The sequence below is a fragment of the Oncorhynchus gorbuscha genome, unplaced genomic scaffold (genome assembly GCF_021184085.1).
Source record: "Oncorhynchus gorbuscha isolate QuinsamMale2020 ecotype Even-year unplaced genomic scaffold, OgorEven_v1.0 Un_scaffold_1645, whole genome shotgun sequence".
NCBI lineage: Eukaryota > Metazoa > Chordata > Actinopteri > Salmoniformes > Salmonidae > Oncorhynchus > Oncorhynchus gorbuscha.
In genome coordinates, this window is record NW_025746365.1 from 76,714 (window position 1) to 89,643 (window position 12,930).

General features: G+C 46.0%; 1 protein-coding gene and 1 pseudogene across 3 annotated transcripts; both read right to left on the bottom strand.

The window, feature by feature from the left end:
- Nucleotides 1-1,448: 1,448 nt before the first annotated feature.
- Nucleotides 1,449-2,294, bottom strand: LOC124023582 (uncharacterized protein DDB_G0292186-like). 3 transcript variants are annotated; one of them, XM_046337961.1, is made up of 2 exons: nucleotides 2,174-2,294; nucleotides 1,449-2,113 (listed from the first exon to the last, which is right to left on the bottom strand). In XM_046337961.1, exons 1-2 carry the CDS (start codon nucleotides 2,223-2,225, stop codon nucleotides 1,449-1,451), a joined length of 717 nt encoding a protein of 238 aa, XP_046193917.1. In that variant the 5' UTR covers nucleotides 2,226-2,294. The 3 variants fall into 3 exon arrangements, with proteins under 3 accessions (XP_046193917.1, XP_046193919.1, XP_046193918.1); XM_046337963.1 differs by having other exon boundaries at nucleotides 1,449-1,616; nucleotides 1,761-2,225; XM_046337962.1 differs by having other exon boundaries at nucleotides 1,449-1,616; nucleotides 1,686-2,225.
- Nucleotides 2,295-2,316: 22 nt separating this feature from the next.
- Nucleotides 2,317-12,930, bottom strand: part of LOC124023581 — a 40,794-nt pseudogene continuing 30,180 nt past the window's right edge.

A 12,930-nucleotide genomic window follows, 5' to 3' on the forward strand; every position in this document is an offset into this window, starting at 1 on the left:
AGTTGTCCTCTGTTCTCACAGGGGCCCCATCTATAATATATTACAGTTGTCCTCTGTTCTCACAGGAGCCCCATCTATAATATATTACAGTTGTCCTCTGTTCTCACAGGGGCCCCATCTATAATATATTACAGTTGTCCTCTGTTCTCACAGGGGCCCCATCTATAATATATTACAGTTGTCCTCTGTTCTCACAGGGGCCCCATCTATAATATATTACAGTTGTCCTCTGTTCTCACAGGGGCCCCATCTATAATATATTACAGTTGTCCTCCACAGGGGCCCCATCTATAATATATTACAGTTGTCCTCTGTTCTCACAGGGGCTCCATCTATAATATATTACAGTTGTCCTCTGTTCTCACAGGGGCCCCATCTATAATATATTACAGTTGTCCTCTGTTCTCACAGGGGCCCCATCTATAATATATTACAGTTGTCCTCTGTTCTCGCAGGGGCCCCATCTATAATATATTACATCAGTTATGTGGGTTGGTGCCCCCCCCTTGGGTTGTGCCGTGGCGGAGATCTTTGTGGGCTATACTCGGCCTTAACTCAGGAGGGTAAGTTGGTGGTTGAAGATATACCTCTAGTGGTGTGGGGGCTGTGCTTTGGCAAAGTGGGTGGGGTTATATACTTCCTGTTTGGGGATGTCCTCGGATGGGGCCACAGTGTCTCCTGACCCCTCCTGTCTCAGCCTCCAGTATTTATGCTGCAGTAGTTTGTGTCGGGGGGCTAGGGTCAGTTTGTTATATCTGGAGTACTTCTCCTGTCCTATTCGGTGTCCTGTGTGAATTTAATTGTGCGTTCTCTAATTCTCTCTTTCTCTCTTTCTTTCTCTCTCTCGGAGGACCTGAGCCCTAGGACCATGCCTCAGGACTACCTGACATGATGACTCCTTGCTGTCCCCAGTCCACCTGGCTGTGTTGCTGCTCCAGTTTCAACTGTTCTGCCTTATTATTATTGGACCATGCTGGTCATTTATGAACATTTGAACATCTTGGCCATGTTCTGTTATAATCTCCACCCGGCACAGCCAGAAGAGGACTGGCCACCCCTCATAGCCTGGTTCCTCTCTAGGTTGAGAGTTGGAGACCTGACAATACACGTTACATAAGGAGGGCAGGAGGAGGCAGAGGGGGGGGGGGGTTCAAGGGGTCAAAGGATTAGGGGGGGGTGATGTCTCATGTTCTCCCATTGGTCAGGAAGTCTTCCCATGATGCTCTGAGGTGTGGGCGGGACTGTCAGTCTCCTCTCTGCTTGCCACCATACGACGGTGATAGACAGCTAACACTGGACTCGGACAACGGACCACATGGGCACGTTACAAAATAAAATGAGTACTGTAGTAGTTGGTAGTGAACCTAAAGAGACCGTACCGACCGTACCGACCAACGGGACAGTCAAAACTAAAACGTAAAGTACAAATCCGTGAAGTGGCTGCTTCCTCATTCGCAGTTCGGTGGTTTATTCCCAGGACTGACGGTAAATACCGTGGTGTTCCGTGTCTGATTGGTCCAAACTTCAGGTGGACGCTTTTTGTTTGTGTTTTTTAAAACTTGAGTTGGTTGTGAGTGTAGCTTGAGTTTCCTGTTGTTGATGTTGTTGTTGTTGTCCTCTCTACTGGTTGAGTTTGAGGAGGTGTTGAGGAGCATGTTGCTCTTCCTGTTGTTGTTGTTGTTGTCCTCTCTACTGGTTGAGTTTGAGGAGGTGTTGAGGAGCATGATGCTCTTCCTGTTGTTGTTGTTGTTGTTGTTGTCCTCTCTACTGGTTGAGTTTGAGGAGGTGTTGAGGAGCATGATGCTCTTCCTGTTGTTGTTGTTGTTGTTGTCCTCTCTACTGGTTGAGTTTGAGGAGGTGTTGAGGAGCATGATGCTCTTCCTGTTGTTGTTGTTGTTGTTGTTGTCTTCTCTACTGGTTGAGTTTGAGGAGGTGTTGATGAGCATGATGCTCTTCCTGTTGTTGTCCTCTCTACTGGTTGAGTTTGAGGAGGTGTTGAGGAGCATGTTGCTCTTCCTGTTGTTGTTGTTGTTGTTGTTGTCTTCTCTACTGGTTGAGTTTGAGGAGGTGTTGAGGAGCATGATGCTCTTCCTGTTGTTGTTGTTGTTGTTGTCCTCTCTACTGGTTGAGTTTGAGGAGGTGTTGAGGAGCATGATGCTCTTCCTGTTGTTGTTGTTGTTGGTGTCCTCTCTACTGGTTGAGTTTGAGGAGGTGTTGAGGGGCATGATGCTCTTCCTCTGCTGCCAAGGCAGCAGCTCTTCTTCCTGTGGCACTGTTGTTATTGTCCTCTCTGCTGGCTGGTTGGCTGGCTGCTATGCTGGCGGTCAGGGTTCTATTGCTCGGTAAGGTTCTCTCTGGTCTCTCCGTGACAGTGTTTGGAGGCTGGCTGGTTGGGCGAGGGGGCCTGGGACGGATGGGTACCAGAGGGCAGGGTATGGGCGATTGGTACCCCCCCTGGCACCATCCCCTCTAAGCCACCCGGGATCACCCCTGGAGCCATGCCCATCATGCCCGGCGGGTACCTAGGGAGAAGGAGGTTAGAGGTCAGGGTCAAAGGTCATCTGTAGTTCAGGCAGGCAATAGCAAAGCAGCCCAGAGCTGAAGATTCCTGAGTGATGAGGACAGACATCAGAGTAGTAGAAGACCTGTCTTCACCCAGAGACACATCTCTCTCTCCGTCTCTCTGTCTCTCTGTCTCTCTCTCTATCTCTCTCTCTCTCTCTCTCTCTCTCTCTCTCTCTCTCTCTCTCTCTCTCTCTCTCATCACACTGAAACAAACATGTTCAGTGCAAACACACATATCTGGAATTGAACAAGCAAGAAGCAGATTGTCCATGTGAACGACGGGAAGTCATGTAGGTGACGTCATGCTTCCTGAACCACACACCTCCTCCTACTAGTGTCAACATCTAGATCTGCTTAGTGGAAGAGGGGGTCGGTCTGTCAAATGGTAGAGGGGGTCGGTCTGTCAAATGGTACAGGGGTTGGTCTGTCTAATGGTAGAGGGGGTCGGTCTGTCAAATGGTAGAGGGGTCGGTCTGTCTAATGGTAGAGGGGGTCGGTCTGTCAAATGGTAGAGGGGTTGGTCTGTCTAATGGTAGAGGGGTCGGTCTGTCAAATGGTAGAGGGGTTGGTCTGTCTAATGGAAGAGGGGTCAGTCTGTCTAATGGTAGAGGGGTTGGTCTGTCTAATGGTAGAGGGGTTGGTCTATCTAATGGTAGAGGGGTCGGTCTGTCTAATGGTAGAGGGGTTGGTCTGTCTAATGGTAGAGGGGTTGGTCTGTCTAATGGTAGAGGGGGTCGGTCTGTCTAATGGTAGAGGGGTTGGTCTGTCTAATGGAAGAGGGAGTTGGTCTATCTAATGGTAGAGGGGGTTGGTATGTCTAATGGTAGAGGGGTTGGTCTGTCTAATGGTAGAGGGGTTGGTCTGTCTAATGGTAGAGGGGTCGGTCTGTCTAATGGTAGAGGGGGTTGGTCTGTCTAATGGAAGAGAGAGTAGGTCTATCTAATGATAGAGGGGTTTGTCTGTCTAATGGTAGAGGGGTTGGTCTGTCTAATGGTAGAGGGGTCGGTCTGTCTAATGGTAGAGGGGGTTGGTCTGTCTAATGGAAGAGAGAGTAGGTCTATCTAATGATAGAGGGGTTTGTCTGTCTAATGGTAGAGGGGTTGGTCTGTCTAATGGTAGAGGGGTTGGTCTGTCTAATGGTAGAGGGGGTTGGTCTGTTTAATGGTAGAGGGAGTTGATCTGTCTAATGGTAGAGGGGTTGGTCTGTCTAATGGTAGATGGGGTTGGTCTGTCTAATGGTAGAGGGGTTGGTCTGTCTAATGGTAGAGGGGGTCGGTCTGTCTAATGGAAGAGGGGTTGGTCTGTCTAATGGTAGAGGGGTCGGTCTGTCTAATGGTAGAGGGAGTTGGTCTGTCTAATGGTAGAGGGGTCGGTCTGTCTAATGGAAGAGGGGTTGGTCTGTCTAATGGTAGAGGGGTTGGTCTGTCTAATGGTAGAGGGGTTGGTCTATCTAATGGTAGAGGGGTTGGTCTATCTAATGGTATAGCGTATTAAATCTATGCAACAAGTGTGGACTTGTTGTCGCCTTAAGCTCCACAGGGAGCACAGAGGAGTAATGGTTGAATAGAGCCCTGCGGAAGGAAGTCAAATCGACTCAGAAGTTGGTTTATTTCTACATTAAAGGAATGTTTTAAGAGAACAGACCAGAGGGCAGTAACAACATTACAGTCCACAGCAAAAAGGGTGAGAAACAGGGAGGTTCTAATCATAGAAATACATTCTGTAGAATGAATGGGAAGAACAGTTCTATAGATTATATTTCTACGGTTGTAGTATATCCAGGCCTGGCAGAAAGAGGCCCCGGATCATCACACAGTATTTACCTGAGTGCCAATAGGTACTACATTTTGTCTTGAGGAACCCCGGTTGTTAGGGTGTGCAGAGTTTGGTTGGCTTGGCTGTGTGAGAGAAGCACACGGAGGTGGACAGACTGAGATCAGATCAACATCCAGGGAGGTCACATGGTGAAGGAGTACGAGGTTAACACTCTATCAGGGCTCTCCAACCCTGTTACCCTGTTACCCTGTTACCCTGTTACCCTGTTACTAGACCCTGTTACCCTGTTACCCTGTTACTAGACCCTGTTACCCTGTTACCCTGTTACCCTGTTACTAGACCCTGTTACCCTGTTACCCTGTTACCCTGTTACTAGACCCTGTTACCCTGTTACCCTGTTACCCTGTTACTAGACCCTGTTACCCTGATACTAGACCCTGTTACCCTGATACTAGACCCTGTTACCCTGATACTAGACCCTGTTACCCTGTTACCCTGTTACCCTGTTACTAGACCCTGTTACCCTGATACTAGACCCTGTTACCCTGTTACCCTGTTACCCTGATACTAGACCCTGTTACCCTGATACTAGACCCTGTTACCCTGTTACTAGACCCTGTTACCCTGTTACCCTGTTACCCTGTTACCCTGTTACCCTGATACTAGACCCTGTTACCCTGTTACCCTGTTACCCTGATACTAGACCCTGTTACCCTGTTACCCTGTTACCCTGTTACCCTGATACTAGACCCTGTTACCCTGTTACCCTGTTACCCTGTTACCCTGATACTACACCCTGTTACCCTGTTACCCTGTTACTAGACCCTGTTACCCTGTTACTAGACCCTGTTACCCTGTTACTAGACCCTGTTACCCTGTTACCCTGTTACTAGACCCTGTTACCCTGTTACCCTGTTACCCTGTTACCCTGTTACTAGACCCTGTTACCCTGTTACCCTGTTACTAGACCCTGTTACCCTGTTACCCTGTTAATAGACCCTGTTACCCTGTTACCCTGTTACTAGACCCTGTTACCCTGTTACTAGACCCTGTTACCCTGTTACTAGACCCTGTTACCCTGTTACTAGACCCTGTTACCCTGTTACCCTGTTACCCTGTTACTAGACCCTGTTACCCCGATACTAGACCCTGTTACCCTGTTACTAGACCCTGTTACCCTGTTACCCTGTTACTAGACCCTGTTACCCTGTTACCCTGTTACTAGACCCTGTTACCCTGTTACTAGACCCTGTTACTAGACCCTGTTACCCTGTTACTAGACCCTGTTACCCTGTTACTAGACCCTGTTGCCCTGTTACCCTGTTACGAGACCCTGTTACCCTGTTACTAGACCCTGTTACCCTGTTACTAGACCCTGTTACGAGACCCTGTTACCCTGTTACTAGACCCTGTTACCCTGTTACTAGACCCTGTTACCCTGTTACTAGACCCTGCTACCCTGTTACCCTGTTACTAGACCCTGTTACCCTGTTACTAGACCCTGTTACCCTGTTACTAGACCCTGTTACCCTGTTACTAGACCCTGCTACCCTGTTACCCTGTTACTAGACCCTGTTACCCTGTTACTAGACCCTGCTACCCTGTTACTAGACCCTGTTACCCTGTTACCCTGTTACTAGACCCTGTTACTAGACCCTGTTACCCTGTTACTAGACCCTGTTACCCTGTTACTAGACCCTGTTACCCTGTTACTAGACCCTGTTACCCTGTTACTAGACCCTGTTACTAGACCCTGTTACTAGACCCTGTTACCCTGTTACTAGACCCTGTTACCCTGTTACTAGACCCTGTTACCCTGTTACTAGACCCTGTTACCCTGTTACTAGACCCTGTTACCCTGTTACTAGACCCTGTTACCCTGTTACCCTGTTACGAGACCCTGTTACCCTGTTACTAGACCCTGTTACCCTGTTACTAGACCCTGTTACCCTGTTACCCTGTTACGAGACCCTGTTACCCTGTTACTAGACCCTGTTACCCTGATACTAGACCCTGTTACCCTGTTACTAGACCCTGTTACCCTGATACTAGACCCTGTTACCCTGTTACTAGACCCTGTTACCCTGTTACTAGACCCTGTTACCCTGTTACTAGACCCTGTTACCCAGTTACTTGACCCTGTTACCATGTTACTAGACCCTGTTACCCTGTTACTAGACCCTGTTACTACAGCTGTCCTGTTACTTGAGCTGTCCTGTTAAAATGGTATCTCTCCAGGAACAGGGTTGGAGTTAAAACCTACAGGAGGGTATCTCTCCAGGAACAGGGTTGGAGTTAAAACCTACAGGAGGGTATCTCTCCAGGAACAGGGTTGGAGTTAAAACCTACAGGAGGGTCTTTCTCCAGGAACAGGGTTGGAGCTAAAACCTACAGGAAGGAGGGTATCTCTCCAGGAACAGGTTTGGAGTTAAAACCTACAGGAAGGAGGGTATCTCTCCAGGAACAGGTTTGGAGTTAAAACCTACAGGAAGGAGGGTATCTCTCCAGGAACAGGTTTGGAGTTAAAACCTACAGGAAGGAGGGTATCTCTCCAGGAACAGGTTTGGAGTTAAAACCTACAGGAAGGAGGGTATCTCTCCAGGAACAGGTTTGGAGTTAAAACCTACTGGAAGGAGTGTAACATGATGTGTGTGTGTATGTGTGTGTATGTGTGTATGTATGTATGTATGTATGTGTGTGTGTGTGTGTGTATGTATGTGTGTGTGTGTGTGTGTGTGTGTTTGTGTGTGTGTGTGTGTGTGTGTGTGTGTGTGTGTGTGTGTGTGTGTGTGTGTGTGTGTGTGTGTGTGTGTGTGTGTGTGTGTGTGTGTGTGTGTGTGTGTGTGTGTGTGTGTGTGTGTGTGTGTGTGTGTGTGTGTGTGTGTGTGTGTGTGTGTGTGTGTGTGTGTGTGTGTGTGTGTGTGTGTGTGTGTGTGTGTGTGTGTGTGTGTGTGTGTGTGTAAGGGATAATCCTGAAGCAAAACACACACAGTCGATGTCACACTTGTCGCTATGCTTCCTCAGCCTACCTGTAGGCGGTGCCATTGAGCTCTGGGTGGACACCTTGCTGGTCCATTACTGCCCACGGTCCTGTGGTCACAAAGAACTCCTTATTCACACAGTTTCTTAGGCTGTCAGGGATGCGGCCTGCGATGGAGAGAGGGAGGGACAGAGAGAGAAAGTGGGAAGATGGAGGGAGGAGAGGGAGATAGATTTAGAAACATGGAGAGAGAGAGGTAAAGACAGAGAGAGGTAAAGACAGAGAGAGGTAAAGACAGAGAGAGAGGTAAAGACAGAGAGAGGTAAAGAGAGACAGAGAGAGGTAAAGACAGAGAGAGGTAAAGAGAGAGACATAGAGAGGTAAAGACAGAGAGAGAGGTAAAGAGAGAGAGAGAGACAGAGAGAGGTAAAGACAGAGAGAGAGGTAAAGACAGAGAGAGAGACAGAGAGAGGTAAAGAGAGAGACAGAGAGAGATAAAGACAGAGAGAGAGACAGAGAGAGAGGTAAAGACAGAGAGAGAGACAGAGAGAGGTAAAAGACAGAGAGAGAGGTAAAGAGAGAGACAGAGAGAGAGGTAAAGAGAGAGAGAGAGGTAAAGACAGAAAGAGAGGTAAAGACAGAGAGACATAGAGAGAGAGAGAGAGAGAGAGACAGAGAGAGACAGAGAGCGAGAGAGACAGAGAGAGGTAAAGACAGAGAGGGAGGTAAAGACAGAGAGGGAGGTAAAGACAGAGACAGAGGTAAAGAGAGAGACAGAGAGAGGTAAAGACAGAGAGGGAGGTAAAGACAGAGAGAGAGGTAAAGAGAGAGAGAGAGACAGAGAGAGGTAAAGAGAGAGAGAGAGGTAAAGAGAGAGAGAGAGGTAAAGAGAGAGAGAGAGGTAAAGAGAGAGAGAGAGGTAAAGAGAGAGAGAGAGGTAAAGAGAGAGAGAGGTAAAGACAGAGAGAGGTAACCTGAATCATCACACAGACAAAATGAAGCCATAACTTGTAGAGTGATTAAAACATGATAAAGAAGGAATTGAGATATGTTAACTATGGGATGGGTAGATGGGTAGATGTTAACTATGGGATGGGTAGATGTTAACTATGGGATGGGTAGATGGGTAGATGTTAACTATGGGATGGGTAGATGGGTAGATGTTAACTATGGGATGGGTAGATGTTAACTATGGGGTGGGTAGATGTTAACTATGGGATGGGTAGATGTTAACTATGGGATGGGTAGATGTTAACTATGGGATGGGTAGATGTTAACTATGGGATGGGTAGATGGGTAGATGTTAACTATGGGTAGATGTTAACTATGGGATGGGTAGATGTTAACTATGGGATGGGTAGATGGGTAGATGTTAACTATGGGATGGGTAGATGTTAACTATGGGATGGGTAGATGTTAACTATGGGATGGGTAGATGGGTAGATATTAACTATGGGATGGGTAGATGTTAACTATGGGATGGGTAGATGTTAACTATGGGATGGGTAGATGTTAGCTATGGGATGGGTAGATGGGTAGATGTTAACTATGGGATGGGTAGATGTTAACTATGGGATGGGTAGATGTTAACTATGGGATGGGTAGATGGGTAGATGTTAACTATGGGATGGGTAGATGTTAACTATGGGATGGGTAGATGTTAACTATGGGATGGGTAGATGTTAACTATGGGATGGGTAGATGTTAACTATGGGATGGGTAGATGTTAACTATGGGATGGGTAGATGTTAACTATGGGATGGGTAGATGGGTAGATGGGTAGATGTTAACTATGGGATGGGTAGATGTTAACTATGGGATGGGTAGATGTTAACTATGGGATGGGTAGATGGGTAGATGTTAACTATGGGATGGGTAGATGTTAACTATGGGATGGAGAGATGTTAACTATGGGATGGGTAGATGTTAACTATGGGATGGAGAGATGTTAACTATGGGATGGGTAGATGTTAACTATGGGATGGGTAGATGTTAACTATGGGATGGGTAGATGTTAACTATGGGATGGGTAGATGGGTAGATGTTAACTATGGGATGGGTAGATGTTAACTATGGGATGGAGAGATGTTAACTATGGGATGGGTAGATGTTAACTATGGGATGGGTAGATGTTAACTATGGGATGGGTAGATGTTAACTATGGGATGGGTAGATGTTAACTATGGGATGGGTAGATGGGTAGATGTTAACTATGGGATGGGTAGATGTTAACTATGGGATGGAGAGATGTTAACTATGGGATGGGTAGATGTTAACTATGGGATGGGTAGATGTTAACTATGGGATGGGTAGATGTTAACTATGGGATGGGTAGATGTTAACTATGGGATGGGTAGATGGGTAGATGTTAACTATGGGATGGGTAGATGTTAACTATGGGATGGGTAGATGTTAACTATGGGATGGGTAGATGTTAACTATGGGATGGGTAGATGTTAACTATGGGATGGGTAGATGGGTAGATGTTAACTATGGGATGGGTAGATGGGTAGATGTTAACTATGGGATGGGTAGATGTTAACTATGGGATGGGTAGATGTTAACTATGGGATGGGTAGATGTTAACTATGGGATGGGTAGATGTTAACTATGGGATGGGTAGATGGGTAGATGTTAACTATGGGATGGGTAGATGTTAACTATGGGATGGGTAGATGTTAACTATGGGATGGGTAGATGTTAACTATGGGATGGGTAGATGTTAACTATGGGATGGGTAGATGTTAACTATGGGATGGGTATATGTTAACTATGGGATGGGTAGATGTTAGCTATGGGATGGGTAGATGTTAACTATGGGATGGGTAGATGTTAACTATGGGATGGGTAGATGTTAACTATGGGATGGGTAGATGGGTAGATGTTAACTATGGGATGGGTAGATGTTAACTATGGGATGGGTAGATGTTAACTATGGGATGGGTAGATGGGTAGATGTTAACTATGGGGTGGGTAGATGTTAGCTATGGGATGGGTAGATGTTAACTATGGGTAGATGTTAACTATGGGATGGGTAGATGTTAACTATGGGATGGGTAGATGTTAACTATGGGATGGGTAGATGGGTAGATGTTAACTATGGGATGGGTAGATGTTAACTATGGGATGGGTAGATGTTAACTATGGGATGGGTAGATGTTAACTATGGGATGGGTAGATGTTAACTATGGGGTGGGTAGATGTTAATTATGGGATGGGTAGATGTTAACTATGGGATGGGTAGATGTTAACTATGGGATGGGTAGATGTTAACTATGGGATGGGTAGATGTTAACTATGGGATGGGTAGATGTTAACTATGGGATGGGTAGATGTTAACTATGGGATGGAGAGATGTTAACTATGGGGTGGGTAGATGTTAACTATGGGATGGGTAGATGTTAACTATGGGATGGGTAGATGTTAGCTATGGGATGGGTAGATGTTAACTATGGGATGGGTAGATGTTAACTATGGGGTGGGTAGATGGGTAGATGTTAACTATGGGATGGGTAGATGTTAACTATGGGATGGGTAGATGGGTAGATGTTAACTATGGGATGGGTAGATGTTAACTATGGGATGGGTAGATGGGTAGATGTTAACTATGGGTAGATGTTAACTATGGGGTGGGTAGATGGGTAGATGTTAACTATGGGGTGGGTAGATGGGTAGATGTTAACTATGGGGTGGGTAGATGGGTAGATGTTAACTATGGGGTGGGTAGATGGGTAGATGTTAACTATGGGGTGGGTAGATGTTAACTATGGGTAGATGTTAACTATGGGATGGGTAGATGTTAACTATGGGATGGGTAGATGTTAGCTATGGGATGGGTAGATGGGTAGATGTTAACTATGGGATGGGTAGATGTTAACTATGGGATGGGTAGATGTTAACTATGGGATGGGTAGATGTTAACTATGGGTAGATGTTAACTATGGGATGGGTAGATGTTAACTATGGGATGGGTAGATGTTAACTATGGGATGGGTAGATGTTAACTATGGGATGGGTAGATGGGTAGATGTTAACTATGGGATGGGTAGATGTTAACTATGGGATGGGTAGATGTTAACTATGGGGTGGGTAGATGTTAACTATGGGATGGGTAGATGGGTAGATGTTAACTATGGGGTGGGTAGATGTTAACTATGGGATGGGTAGATGGGTAGATGTTAACTATGGGATGGGTAGATGTTAACTATGGGTAGATGTTAACTATGGGGTGGGTAGATGTTAACTATGGGATGGGTAGATGTTAACTATGGGATGGGTAGATGGGTAGATGTTAACTATGGGATGGGTAGATGTTAACTATGGGATGGGTAGATGTTAACTATGGGATGGGTAGATGTTAACTATGGGATGGGTAGATGTTAACTATGGGATGGGTAGATGTTAACTATGGGATGGGTAGATGTTAACTATGGGATGGGTAGATGGGTAGATGTTAACTATGGGGTGGGTAGATGTTAACTATGGGATGGGTAGATGGGTAGATGTTAACTATGGGATGGGTAGATGGGTAGATGTTAACTATGGGGTGGGTAGATGTTAACTATGGGTAGATGTTAACTATGGGATGGGTAGATGTTAACTATGGGGTGGGTAGATGTTAATTATGGGATGGGTAGATGTTAACTATGGGATGGGTAGATGTTAACTATGGGATGGGTAGATGTTAACTATGGGATGGGTAGATGTTAACTATGGGATGGGTAGATGTTAACTATGGGATGGGTAGATGTTAACTATGGGATGGAGAGATGTTAACTATGGGGTGGGTAGATGTTAACTATGGGATGGGTAGATGTTAACTATGGGATGGGTAGATGTTAGCTATGGGATGGGTAGATGTTAACTATGGGATGGGTAGATGTTAACTATGGGGTGGGTAGATGGGTAGATGTTAACTATGGGATGGGTAGATGTTAACTATGGGATGGGTAGATGGGTAGATGTTAACTATGGGATGGGTAGATGTTAACTATGGGATGGGTAGATGGGTAGATGTTAACTATGGGTAGATGTTAACTATGGGGTGGGTAGATGGGTAGATGTTAACTATGGGGGTGGGTAGATGGGTAGATGTTAACTATGGGGTGGGTAGATGGGTAGATGTTAACTATGGGGTGGGTAGATGGGTAGATGTTAACTATGGGGTGGGTAGATGTTAACTATGGGTAGATGTTAACTATGGGATGGGTAGATGTTAACTATGGGATGGGTAGATGTTAGCTATGGGATGGGTAGATGGGTAGATGTTAACTATGGGATGGGTAGATGTTAACTATGGGATGGGTAGATGTTAACTATGGGATGGGTAGATGTTAACTATGGGTAGATGTTAACTATGGGATGGGTAGATGTTAACTATGGGATGGGTAGATGTTAACTATGGGATGGGTAGATGTTAACTATGGGATGGGTAGATGGGTAGATGTTAACTATGGGATGGGTAGATGTTAACTATGGGATGGGTAGATGTTAACTATGGGGTGGGTAGATGTTAACTATGGGATGGGTAGATGGGTAGATGTTAACTATGGGGTGGGTAGATGTTAACTATGGGATGGGTAGATGGGTAGATGTTAACTATGGGATGG

What these genes read in the sequence shown, in the direction of transcription:
- LOC124023582 (XM_046337961.1), bottom strand. Translation starts at nt 2,225, where the DNA reads ATGCCCCTCAACACCTCCTCAAACTCAACCAGTAGAGAGGACACCAAC. An exon ending in TAGAGAGGACACCAACAACA is followed by an intron (nt 2,114 to 2,173) that starts ACAACAACAGGA and finishes CCAGTAGAGAGG; the next exon opens with ACAACAACAACAACAACAAC.